At 41.2% G+C, this 13,949-nt stretch overlaps 1 protein-coding gene across 50 annotated transcripts in view; it reads right to left on the reverse strand.

The window, feature by feature from the left end:
• Window positions 1-13,949, reverse strand: part of LRRFIP1 (LRR binding FLII interacting protein 1) — a 162,303-nt gene that overhangs the window by 75,206 nt on the left and 73,148 nt on the right. For all 50 annotated transcript variants that reach the window (XM_075934016.2, XM_075934021.2, XM_075934015.2 and 47 more), the window contains one exon: window positions 8,733-8,819. In XM_075934016.2, coding sequence (XP_075790131.1) covers window positions 8,733-8,819 — 87 coding nt within the window. The remainder of the gene's footprint in view (window positions 1-8,732; window positions 8,820-13,949) is intronic.

Here is a 13,949-nt window from a genome sequence, read left to right on the forward strand (position 1 = left end):
TAAAGGGTCTGGAGCAGTCCAAGTAAAGGCCAATGCTCTTCTCACATCCATTAAATGATGCTTCTGCTCATCTGTATACACATGAGGTTTCTGGAAAAACACTGGCAAATAAATTGCATGATTACTGGAGAAACAGAAAATGACCTTTGTTAAGAATTTTGTGAGGGCAGAGATAAAGTTTATCATTATAGAAAAGCCACGTAAGGAAGTTGTGAAACCAAGGTTCCCTATATACCCACTCTTTGCTGAGGTTATTGCATCAGAAATGCTGCTTTCAGAGAGAAGTAAAGTAGGCAACAAGTCATAAGAAGTTGAAAGGGTGGCATTGTTAATTTTGAGATCCCATGGGGTTCTTGTACCGAAAGAAATAATCTGTTCAACCATTTTAGAAATCTCAGTTATGGAGTTGGAAAAAAAAATTAATACTTACTGCAGAATGGAATGCTACAATCACAAATATATTTTAATGGAACTGTCAAGCTATTGCTATTGGAAGTGCCAAAATCCTGTTAATGGAAGCTGGTCCTGCAGGGAGACATCTCTGCTGAAACCAGATTAAGAGAGCGCTTCCATTTTGCCAGGTAATTTTGCCTAGTTTAAGGCTCTCTGCTGATCAGAAGCATCTCCTGAACATTTTCAAGCAAGTCTTTTCTAGTAGTGTTAGCCATGAAGCATCCATGCTGTCAAGTGAAGGGCCTGCAGCTTAACATGGAGCAGACTGTCATGGCCCTGAGAAATGATGTCTGAATACAATGGAGTAGTAGAAGAGGCCCAACTAAAAATGCTAATAGGGTAAAGAACCAACATTGCTGAGGCCACACTGGGGTTGTTGGTATGAGGCAAGTATGCTCTTGCTTGGCCCTGAATATGACTCTAGGAAGTAATAGTATCAGAGCCAAGGCAAACATAGGGAGTTCATCCCCAATAGCAGAAAAGTGTCCAAAGACCCAGCAGTGGGAGTAGAACTGATGGCATGCTCAGTATTTCCTACAGCTGGAAGATGGCCCATGTCTTGATGTAGTGACCATTCATAGGATCATAGAATACTAGAACTGGAAGGAACCCCAAGAGGTCATCAAGTCCATCCAGTCCCTTGCCCCCACAGCAGGACCAAGCACCATCTAGATCACCCCGACAGATGTTTATCTAACCTTCTCGTAAATATCTCCAGAGATGGGGATTCCACAGTCTCTCTTGGCAACTTATTCCAGTGTTTAACCAGCCTGACAGTTAGGACATATTTCCTAATGTCTAACCCTAAATCTCCCTTGCTGTAGTTTAAGCCCATTGCTTCCTGTTCCTATCAGCAGAGGCCAAGGAGAACAATTTTTCTCCCTCCTCTTTGTGACACTCTTTTAGATACCTGAAAACTGCTATCATATCCCCTCTGTCTTCTCCTTTTCAAACTAAACAAGCCTAATTCTTTCAGTCTTCCTTCATAGGTCATGTTCTCTAGACCTTTAATCATTCTTGTTGCTCTTCTATGGACCTTCTCCACATCTTTCTTGAAATAGGGTGCCCAGAACTGGACACAATACTCCAATTGAAGCCTAAGCAATGCAGAGCAGAGCAGAAGAGTGACTTCTCCTGTCTTGCTCACAGCACTCCTGTTAATGCATCTCAGAATCATGTTTGCTTTTTTTGCAACAGCATCACACTGTTGACTCATATTTAGCTTGTGGTCCACTATGCCCCCCAGGTCTCTTTCTGGAGGACTCCTTCCTAGGCAGTCCCTTCCCATTCTGTATGTGCGAAACTAATTGTTCCTTCCTAAGTGGAGCACTTTACATTTGTCCTTATTAAATTTAATCCTATTTACCTCAGACCATTTCTCCAGTTTGTCCAGATCATTTTGAACTATGACCCTGTCCTCCGAAGCACTTGCCACCCCTCCCAGGTTGGTATCATCTGCAAACTTTATAAGCACACTCTGTATGCCATTATTCAAATCACTGATGAAGCTATTGAACAGAACCAGTCCAAAAACTGACCCCTGCAGAACCCCACTTGTTATACCCTTCCAGCAGGAGGGAGAGAAGGACCTACTTTTGTAGGAAGTTAGTGGTGAGGTGACTGGAGATGGAGATCCAGAGTTCCAAAGCAGACTCACCTTCTGGCACTATTGGGAGGAATAAGCCTGCTCCTGTGTGTCTACATAAAGAATTTGCTATATTGGCTGTTAACACTAACAGCTTTTTCCCAAGAATATGTGCACAGACAGTCAAGCAGGCTAGATGGATAACACGTAGCTCCCTGATGTTTATAAGAATACTCAGATCATGGAAGGACAATAATCATTGAGTCTGTAGGGTTTATTAACACCCTTAGTCCAGAATAACCACTGATGTGGTAGTAGAGTGCTCCCTGCTTTACCAGTCTCATTTTCTTGTACGGGGCATCATCTTCATTCTTCAGAACTTTTTATTGTGGGTGGGCTGCTGAGAAAAAGGCAAGCTTGCCACTGAGCTATGACACCATTCACAAATGATCTATCCTGAGGTCCAACAGATCTTCCAAGTCTGGAGACAGAACATAGAACATTTTGCCTCTGGGTCCTAAAATATTCACACATGGAATAGAAAGTGTGTGTCCTTAATGTGTGTCAAGTGCCAGTTTATTAATGGCATTGATGATGAGGCCAATGACCTTGATTTGGATCCAGGGTGCTGGAACAGTGTAAGAGTGGTGAGCAGAGGGTAATGATGTAATGTGCTGTCAACAATTAGTCTGGGTCAAAAAGCGAGCTGCTACATTTTATAAAAACTGGGATTTTTCATTAACCATTAAATAGCAGGAGTTGCAGTAGTTCTCTTTTGAAGTGAAAATGCATGCATTAGAGTTGTTACATCTTAGTCTGACAGAAAAAGGTTTAGTCTCCAAACCACTCCTATTAACAGGCAATTTCTAACTGAGAACAAAGGCCACAATCTTTGCAAGCTTCAAAACATACAATCGGGAATTAACAAAACATGGTGGACCCTAAACAGTCCTCATGCCTCAACATTAGTGGGAACTCCTCCACACTGACAACATGGACAGTCATTATATAACTAGGTCCCAAATAAAAATTAGAGTAGAATAAAGTCTTCTGTTGAAAGCTGTACTTCAACACACCAACATTAAGTACTAAGCCCTCCAAAAATTGCTCCTGAATCTCTAATGAAATAGTGGAAAGAGAATGCTTTATAAATTAAGATTAATTCAATTTAGCCTTAAAATAGCAAGTAGGTTTATCACAGTCTAAAGCTTTCTAGGTGCTTTACAGCAACCCCAAGCAAATACTTTCTATAGTAAGAAAATAACTTCAAGGGAAAGAATAAACAAAAGTAATAAATTTTGGCCACAGCAATTAATATAATCAATAACCACCCATTATGTTTAAACAAATAGGGATATCCTATTGCAGTTATATAGTTTTAAAATATTTTTCCTTCTGTCAATAGATCTGTAAGTAGTCAGGACTCTTTAGTAATGGCAATATTTCAATGTAGAAGAACATCTACTTAATGCCCATAGTCTTAATAATAGCCTCATTATTGAAACACCTAAAATAAGTTTACTTCTTAACATATATAGTACATTTGCTACTACCCAAAAATGATCAAGTAATAATTAAATCCTGGGGCAGAAAAAAAGGTAAGCACTATCATCAAGATGGAAAGTCTATGGTGATACAGTATTAATGCAATATAATCTCACATCTTCCGCTGCAAACCTGCTGTGAATCACAGTACCTCTTTTTAGCTGCTGTGCAGTCTCAAAACTGGATACAGGCCACTATTCATACAGGAACAGCAGTTTCTCTTCCACAGATAAGTGGAAAACAAATTCCAGCTAAAAATTCCCTGCCCTCCAGTCCAAGCAGAGAAGAGTTCATTTCCTTGTAGGTCTCTCACTGCTTATCACCTTCCCAGCCTTAGATGGCTATCACGCGGAAACCTAGTTCCCCAGTGTCAGATGTGGGTCAGCAGGTCACATGGCCTGCAGACATTAAATCCAAGCAAGGGAAGAAAGTGTCCTAATTCTTACTCAACAGGAGATTAAAGGAAATTAATCACAATCACAAGTCTGTCACCTTCCTTAGCTTAGTTTATTTACAAAAATAAATCTTGAAGGAACAGCTAGGAAAAGACACTATAAAAAGAGTTGATATCGATATTTCCCCAAAGCCTGTAAATGCATTTTCCTCCTCCTTTGGCTTTGTATGTGAAAGTGAGAAAAGTCAGCCCTGTAGCCACAGAATAATAGCAATGAAGGTATTTTCTGTTACACTACATTCTAACCGTAATGGCAATAGAGAGTCAAAAGCAAGTGAATTATTGAAATGTAAAGCTGTCCGCTGTGTCCCACAACATGTAGAGATTTTATGTGAGAGGGTGGGGGGATTAGATTACTATTTTCTTTTCACTTCAGACGGTATAATCAAATTAAGCAGAAGTATCTAATTGTATACTTTGGAAAAAAGCAAAACGTATTTAACATATTTAAAGTCTTGTCAGCAGAGAAACCAGAATGTGCCACTACATAAAACGTATCTGATCATTCTGCAGCAATTATTCACAAAATTGCTGTTTGAAATAATGTAACATCTTACATCACTGCTGAAGAATACTGTATTTCTTAAATAAGAGATAAGAACTTAATTAAAAACCTTTAGAAAAATATTCTCTCAAATACATCCTGATAATCTTTATGATTAAAGGCTGGGGTAGGCAATATTTTTTATGGGGAGCCTCTCCAAGAATTTGGTAAATGGTCAAGGGCCAAACTCTTCCATATTAACAAAGGAAGAGTGGGTTTAGGCATGGAGTTTTGGTGCAAAAGAGAGCTTAGGGGAAGGGTTTGGGGTGCAGGAGTGAGAGAGATCTAGGAGGGAGTTTGGGTGAAGGAGGGGGTTGGAACCTGGGGCAAGGGGGTTGGAACCTGGGGCAAGGGTCTGGGTGCAGGAGTTTGGGTTGTGACCTTGGCCAGGATATTGAGGTGCAAGGTCTGGGAGGAGTCAGGGGTGCAGAAGGGGGAGCAAAGGGTTTGGCTTACGTGGGGTAGGGGAGAGGGGAAAGGGCTGTGGTGCCAAAGGTAGGCTCTAGCTGGAAAACGCTTACCTGAGGTGACTCCTGGCTAGCAGCCCAGTAGGTTGTCTGCCTTCCCAAAGCAGTCAGCTGCAGGGCCATGTTTATCTGAACAACTGTGAGCCCGAGGGAAGAGGGGCATTTAGCCTGCTCTCTGTTCTTCAAACAGGCAGCTCCCATTAGCCAAAAATCAGCCAATGGGAACTGCAGGATTGTGCTAGGGGTGGAGGTGGCATGCAAAGCCTTTCCCCGCTAACCTCCAGTTCACAGCTGTTCAGACAGACAGGGCGCTACAGCTGGTTTTCAGAGCAGCATGCAGTGGTATTTTGCCTGGCCCATTAGGAATTTAGGCAATTCAGGAATTCCTTGTGTGTTACAGAAATTTTTGTTGTACTCATTAAAAACAGGAGCCTGAATTGATTCAGCCATTTCTCCCAGTAAGGAACATAAGCGTACAATGCTCTGAAGGTAGACTGACAGTAATGCTAGAACCAGGGGCAGAGTTTGTATGAATGATGCCAACACAGTGCAAGAAAAGTCTGAGACTGGGTCTACACTAAGCATGTTAAAATACATTATTTAGGAAAACATATAATCATTAAGCATTTCAGCAGTTACACGTTTACATAGAGGAGAGGGGAGGCAGTTTCCTGGGAGCTGGCTCCCCACACGTACTGGCTCCCACCCCCACCCACAAGTCCATATCAGAGGCAGCAGTAAGAGGGTGAAGGGGCAGAGGCAGCTCCCTGGGAGCTAGCTTAAAAGATCTCAGCGATTACATTGCAGGCTCTGCAGTATAAAGCTTAGCTTATCAGTTAAACTGTTAGTCATTTACTGTACATGCAAAATTCCTACTTCCCAAACACCTAGGCTCCTCTCCCAGCCCTGCCCAAGCTCCGGGTGCCACCAGCTGCGCCAGCCATGCCAGAGCTTCCAGGGCCACCCCATGAGCTCTAGTGGCCCTCACAATCCTTTTAGCTCAGTGAGCTTCAGCGGCCCTCCTGCTCCACTGGACCCGCCAGCCAGCTCCAAGCTGCTGGCAACCTCCGCCAATGGGGCTCTAGTACAGCAACAGCCTACTACAGAGTCCTGAACCAGAGGTTCAAACTGTACATACTTTTGCAGCTGATTTATGCTACATAAGCAGATCTCTCGAAGCAGACGCACTACTTTAAACACGAGAAAATGGACAGACAATCACTTATTGCTTCTTAAATGTTATACATGCTTCCATCAAAACCTTTTAATGTAAATGAGTGCTTTGACTCTTAGTTGGTGCGAATTGTACTGTTTTCTTTATGGCACGTAGCTCAGAAAACAGATCAATTTTTTTTTCTTTCCCTTAATCGTTCTTATCCAAAGTAGGTTTAAATGCCAAGAAATCACCTGGCTGGTGGTTTCTTAATATATGCTATATCAATGCCTTATGACCTTCTAATGTCTGTAAGACACGCTTGTTAATGAAAAATTGCATCTGTAGCAACTCTGTGCAGTTCTGCTCCTTCATGGAGGCTGGGAATTCGATAGCTGAAAGGTTTTGCTGAATACTGGGGAAATAAAATTTAATACACATATATAAAACATACACACTGCGTTATGCATTATATTCCACTGAGAATTCCGAAGTGTCTCATAGGTGGATGCTTAGTTAAGCTTGTAGAAATTTTGATTTAAGACTTTTAGAGGCTTCATATGCAATACAAAGTTTTCCAAAAAGTTTCATTTCAGTAGGTTTGCGTTTAATTGTATTAGCTACAAGGAAATGGCTTTTGACTGATAGATGTTTGAACCTGTATTTTTTTAGCTATTTGAAGTCTAAGTTGCAATTAACCAGTTTGCACTTGATAGTATCAGTTTTCAGTCCCTCAGAGAAGAGGTAATCAACTGCCTTGTAATTACCATGAAATTAGAAAGTAATATAATTAACAGCTGCTTTAAAGTCTATGTGCATGACACTCTCTGGTCAGATAGCAAATATGTGTTTACCATGGATCCTTTAATGCTCTTTAGGAAATCCTATTACTTATGACTTAGGCACTGCAGGGGGCTCGACAATATAAATACGCTGCCAGCCACACAAACCTTTTGGCTTTGGTTGACGCTGCAAAATCAAGTTCCATTCAATCATAAGAAGCAACTGGATGGCTGTGTCTACACTGGCATGAATCTCCGGAACTGCTTAAAACGGAATACTATTCCGTTTTCAGTTTTTCCGGAAAAGGAGCGTTTACATTGGCAGGCTGCTTTTCCGGAAAAGCCCTTTTTCCAGAAAAGCGTCTGTGGCCAATGTAGACGCACTTTTCTGGAAAAGAGCTCGATCGCCATTTTCGCGATCAGGGCTTTTTCCGGAAAAGACTACTGGGCTGTCTACACTGGCCCTTTTCTGGAACAGTGTTCCGGAATAAGGACTTATGCCCGAGCGGGAGCAGAATAGTTTTTCCGGAATAGCGGCTGATTTTGTACAGTAGAGCGTCGTTGCTTTTCCGGAAATTCAAGGGCCAGTGTAGACAGCTCGCAGCTTATTCCGGAAAAGCGGCTGATTTTCCGGAATAAGTGGCCCAGTGTAGACACAGCCTAATAGTAAAAGCAACAACCGACCAGCTAATAACCTCTCTCTAGCAGCTGTCTCCCATTCTTCCTTTGTTTTACCTCTAACATCCCCCATCTTCTTGTATTTGATAGATGAGTCAATTCTTACAACAGTACCATTTGCCTGCTTCATTAGACATGTATATCTACTGCAAATGCCAGGTGCATATGCTTTTCTGGACAGCACTATCTTGCCAATTCTAATGACTGATCCAGATGTTTGTTCTAGAATTAGTGGCCTAATGTCAGTCCTCTATCTTTTATTCCCCCTAGATGCACATATTGATCTCAGTTACTCAGTGGGGGAGGGAGGAGGCTGATATTTAGTACAACTCTTGGCTCATTAAATTCAAAAGGAATAGAACAAGCCTCTGTAGTGCTGCAAACCTGTTAACATATTTGAGACTACAGATCTTATTTTAAACGTATCCTTAAAGCACAATTTTATTTGGTTGGCAGCAGAGAAAAACCCTTTTAAGGTGTTAGCAAGACTTGGCTGGTAGTTAAGAGGTACAATTTATCATGGGAGGTGAGGGACACTTTCAGGAGCTCAGTTTTCCAGTGAGTAGTTGTGCCAATGGTGACCTTCTGAGATTACAGTCATTCTTAAAAAGACAGGTGTAATCCACACAAGGTCAATGCCAGAGTCATACAGCTTGGTTTACTTCATTAAAAGGATGATTAACAAATGCCCCTGAATACTAATTACACAAAAGCTAAATGCCAGAGAAAGGAGTCTCCTTTATACTTACAAGATTGTTTTCCTAAACAATCGCTAGAGAAAGCAACAGAGTTAATTATTATCAACAAAAATATCCAAGGCTAGCTACAAATCAATCATGTGCACTCGGGTTAGAATGACACTGGCTCGATACATTGCTGCTGCAGAGTCCCTGTATTTTCAGACCATTTTTATTCACAATCTTAGTACCAGTACCATTTGTTCATCAGAGGCCCAATTAGGGCTATTAGTATTTCAGCATAACAGAAGAGTAACTAGTAATTCCAGGACCCTGGAGCCTAGTCTGAGGTAGGCAGAGAAGATCAAATACCCATTGAAAACTTTAAACATACCTCCTTCTGCTGCCTCTCAAGTTCTTTCATTCGGATCTCCCGCGCCTCCGCTCGTGCTGCTCGCTTCGCTGCAAGCCTTGCTTCAGCCTGAAAAGAGAAGAATCACAATGTAATAGATGCTGGACAAATTAACTTGAAGCACCTTTGTTAATTAGCACATGAAATCAAGGAGACTAGACTCAGTAAGACTTTACATGTAGTAGCAAGTGATTTCTTACAGATATATGTAATGGCCCTATTTTCCATAACAACTTGCTATGCTTCATAAGTAGATACCATCTTCATGCAGGCATCTACCATGCAATTATCACTTACATTTCAAAGTTTTTCTGTGCTGTCATTTTAAGAAAAGACTATCATATTTGTATGGATATATAGAGAGGAAACATTTATATTAACCAAAGGTGGCAACTGTGTTCTATCAAAACGTGTACATTTATTTTTAAATACTTCAGTAAAAAAAGAGGATCTGAAGGAAGAGGGGCATAATATTATATACTCACTCTTTAAATGCAGGTCATACTTATGTTTATCCAAATAATTAGATAACATGGTCATTGTAAAAAAGAATCATACATCTGCTTTCTCCTAATCTTGATATTGCACATGCAATATGAGTACAGCTATTAACTAAGCACAATCAAGGGAGACTAAAATTATTGAAGGGCATTGGTGAACCTAAGAAAATCCACTCCAGCTTAGATCAAAATACCCAAATGTTCTGCTTTATAACCAAAACCTCTGGAAATCTATCAAAAATAGGCCTTGTGAGCTTTCTAGCATGTCAGCAGATTTGGAAAAGAAAAATACCCTCTACAGTGGCATTTGTTATTCTTCTTATAATCCTAGACCAAAGATGGAAGAAGAAAGCTGAGTGAAAAAAAGTCTACAATTAGCTCAACTTTTCAAGCTTCAGAAGGGGCAAACTCCATTCAATTTTCCGTGAAGATTTGAGAGTTTCATCCAGCCTTAACAAGAATCTGTCCCAGAGTAGAACACTCTAGAGTAGACTCTAGCTTCCATCCCAGACACATTTCTCACTTTATTGTATACAGCCCACGCCCTAACATACAACCGGATTTGCTTTAATCCCACAGACACAAACACCTACAGGATCTATACAGAGCATTCTTAAAACTGAATACCCACCCGGAGAAGCGAAAAAACAGATCGACAGAGCCAAAAGAGTACCCACATATGAACTACTTCAAGACAGGCCAAAAAGAGAAAACAGAATTCTACTTGTCATTACCTACAGCCCACAACTTAAACCCCTCCAATGCATTATCCACAATCTACAACCTATCCTGGAAAATGACCCTTCACTCTCACAGGCCTTGGGGGAAAGACCAATCCTTGCCTACAGACAACCTCCTAACCTCAAACAAATTCTTTCCAGTAACCATGCAACACACCTCCATAATAATCATCCAGGAGCCCACCTCTGCAATCAGCCCCGGTGCCAACTCTGTCCACACATCTACACAAGTGATTTCATCACTGGACCTAACCACATCAGCGGCTCATTTAACTGCACATCCACTAATGTGATCTATGCCATCAAATGCCAGCAATGCCCCACTGCAATGTATATTGGCCAAATTGGGCAGTTTCTACAGAAAAGAATTAATGGACACAAGTCAGATATCCAAAAAGGCAACACACAGAAACTTGTTGGAGAACACTTTAACGTGTCCGGGCACTCAATTTCCAACTCACCATGTTGTTTAAGGCCAATTCCACAAGCCAAATACACAGGGAAGAGATGGAACTTAACTTCATTTACAAGTTTAATTCTTATCAGAATGGTATGAACAGAGGTATCAGCTGGCTCACACACTACCTTCTACATTCTAATGACAACCAACCAACCAATGAAGGTGCTATTTGTTATCATCAGCCTCTTGTAATTCACTGTCTTTTTTCCTCCTTCCCTCGCCCCTTCTTTTATTTATTCTTGGATCTGCACTTTTAACACTCCAGTCATCTTAAGAAGTGGGTTATGCCCATGAAAGCTCATGGTACCATCTATTTGTTTTGTTAGTCTATAACTGGAAAAATTTAGAAAACCAATTTAGACTATCAGAGGGGTAGCCATGTTAGTCTAGATCGCAAAAGCGACAAGGAGTCCTGTGGCACCTTATAGACTAACAGATGTATTGGAGCATAAGCTTTCAGCATGCATCTTACAAAGTGAGTCTTTGCCCACGAAAGCTTATGCTCCAATACACCTGTTAGTCTATAAGGTGCCACAGGACTCCTTGTCACTTTTGCAGTTACAGACTAACACTCGGCTACCACTCTGAAGCTCTAAATCATGATCACTACACATTTATGCACAACTGCCCTCAACTTTTTACACCAGACATCTCCAGTTAGATGCTGTGAGGACAGGTAAAGTGCACTTATAGTCAGAACTCCAGCTTTCACCATACCAACTATATAGTACTAGAGAGAGGCATCAATCCTCTTTAGGAGAAAGAGGTCCCAAACAAGACAAGAAGAAGAAAGGTTTGCCTAACATTAAGGTATTACCTGATAATTAAACAAACTTTACTTCCAACAAATTATTTTTGGCAAGGATAGTGATTAAACGGTTCCATGCCAGCTAATGAGTTCAAGCAATTGTTTATAGCAGTTAGTAATATCTAGAATAAACTACACAGACCCGTGCCGGGCAGCCTAGTCTAGTGAATGGGCCATGTGAGTGGCTCTATATCTCAGTGAGCCACAAAACGGTCGTTCTTTTTCACAAAGCATACAGGCAACCTGTGGAACTCCTTGCCAGAGGAGGCTGTGAATGTTAGGACTATAACAGAGTTTAAAAAAAGAGCTAGATGAATTCATGGAGGGTTAGGTCCATAAAAGGCTATTAGCTAGGGGGTAAGGAATGGTGCCCCGGCCTCTGTTTGTCAAAGGCTGGAGAAGGATAGCAGGAGACAAACTGCTTGATCATTGTCTTCGGTCCACCCCCTTTGGGGCATCTGGCACTAGTCACTGTCAGCAGACAGGATACTGGGCTAGATGGACCTTTGGTCTGACCCAGTATAGCCATTCTTATGTTCCTGTGTAACCAAGATGGAGTGTAGTTATGCTAACTGTGCTTGCATACCTAGAATTTACGGGGTGTACCGACTGAACTCGGAGCAGCACTTTGATTGGATGCAAAGGAAGCACACGGCTCTCTCAGTCAATGTTGTGCGCAATCAGCATGCCCCTCACTTCATGTGCCCTTTATGTGCAGCTCACTTTAGTACTACCATTAGAAAAAAACTGCTCAGAAACCAGCAGAATCTGGCAGGCCTGCGCATGGGCAACAGTAAACAAAATGTCTTATGGGCAACACATAGAACATAGATGGGTTCCATGTCCCACCACTGGCATAGACTTCACAGAAATACACTGAAAAAAGTTCAATCAAGCATAAGGACTTATGTGTTATTAGCAAAATCCTTTCCTCCATTTTTTAGGATGTAAATCATCTCAGTTCCACAACATTACTTCCCTGAGCACCCACATAGTGGGAATTGAAACTTGAATTCGGTTCATTTACCTGAATAGTTAGTATCGTTATTTTATCACGACACAGCCTCCTTAAACTTCACATCAATACTGTAAAGAGGAACTACTACTGCTCTTTAGAAAAGTTAATACAATCCCTTCTCCTCTCTGCTCTCCGAACTCCTTACCACCACCACCACCACCAATAGCAGAAAAGACAAGCTAGAGATTTCTTTCATGGCAAATGCTTAGGATAAATTCTAAGATAATCACTAGGTTTGCCATAGAAGAATGAAGTGTAGATGTACCTGTTGAAACACTGTAGGTACAATAAGTCACTTAAGCTGCCTCTAAATAAAAGCATCTCAGACCTTTGCAGTCCCAGAAAGTTACGGTTATGTATGGTGCATTAAGTGTACTCAGGACTGAACATACATAATAGGCATGCCCATAGAACTTGCAGTCTAACAACATGGACCTGGTACTGTTCAAACACGAGTCATATTCCCTGCTCTGGTGAGTTTAGATCTATTAACTGCAGTGGTTGAGCATAGGTCTCCGAGACACCCACTTTATACATTTCAAGCATGTAGATATTTTAGAACAGGTAATATGCATAATCCATATGTTCTTTGGAGATGCCTTTGGCACTCTTCAGTCCTTGAAGTAGCATTAAAATATTTTTGATCACAAGAAATACTACGTTAGCCCCAACATTAGTAATATTTTTATTTCACCAACTATACAATTATAAGTGTTTAAATGCTAAGAGGTGTTGCAGGACAGTTATTTTATGTCCCAAACAGGTAGAGACTGTAATGCAAAGTTAAATTTAGAAAATGAGACCATTCAGCAATATTCAGGCTTGGTGACTGTGAAATGACTTATGGGTATGAAGCACTTTGACAAACGGAGAACGAAGAGCAGATCACTGAATTGCTCCTTTTCTGCCCTGTACTAAGAACATAGCGAAAGGCAGACTTTTTTTTTTTGGGGGGGGGGGGGGGTGAGACCATCACTGTGCTGTTGCAACTTTGCTCAGCATGGAGAGCTCACAGAGCTACTCATGGTGCTGCTCCTAGCAGCTGAGGACTGGCTGTGGGAGAACTCTGAGGGAATCCCAAGATGTAATCAGCTACACCTTCCCACAACACTGCACTGTGGGATACATACCCACAGTGAATTGCTCACACGGTCATTGATGGGGATGTGATCTATTGACAGAGGGAGCAAGTGTGAACACCCTTTTGCAATTTTTGTTTTGTCAACTTTTGGGTATCAACACAAGTTTTGTCCCCAAAACTGGATGGTGTAGACAAGGCACTGGTGTAAACAATGCTTTGTAAACAAGAGCATTCCTGCCAACAAAGCTAACATTGTTAGTGAGGGATGGAAGTTTTTTGCTTACATTTAGTGACACAGCTGTGTCGCTAAAACTCTAGTACAGACAGAGCCTCAGATGCAAACTGCAAAGCACAGGGGAAAAAAGCAGTTTTAAATTCCTAACTTTTTGTAGTTGCCAGTCAGTCCCTTTTAGTGCATGTCTGATTAATATCAATGCAATTTGTTAAATTACAATATTATATTGTAACTACTGGTGCTTTTGCTCTACCCAATACGCATTAAAATATATTGGCTAAATTGATTAGAACAACAAACAGAGGAGATAGAAAACTCAGTTGTCCAGGAGATCTGATCACAACCTGAATCACTCAG

The sequence above is a fragment of the Pelodiscus sinensis genome, chromosome 7 (assembly GCF_052426305.1).
Source record: "Pelodiscus sinensis isolate ZL-2025 chromosome 7, ASM5242630v1, whole genome shotgun sequence".
Classification (NCBI taxonomy): Eukaryota; Metazoa; Chordata; order Testudines; family Trionychidae; genus Pelodiscus; species Pelodiscus sinensis.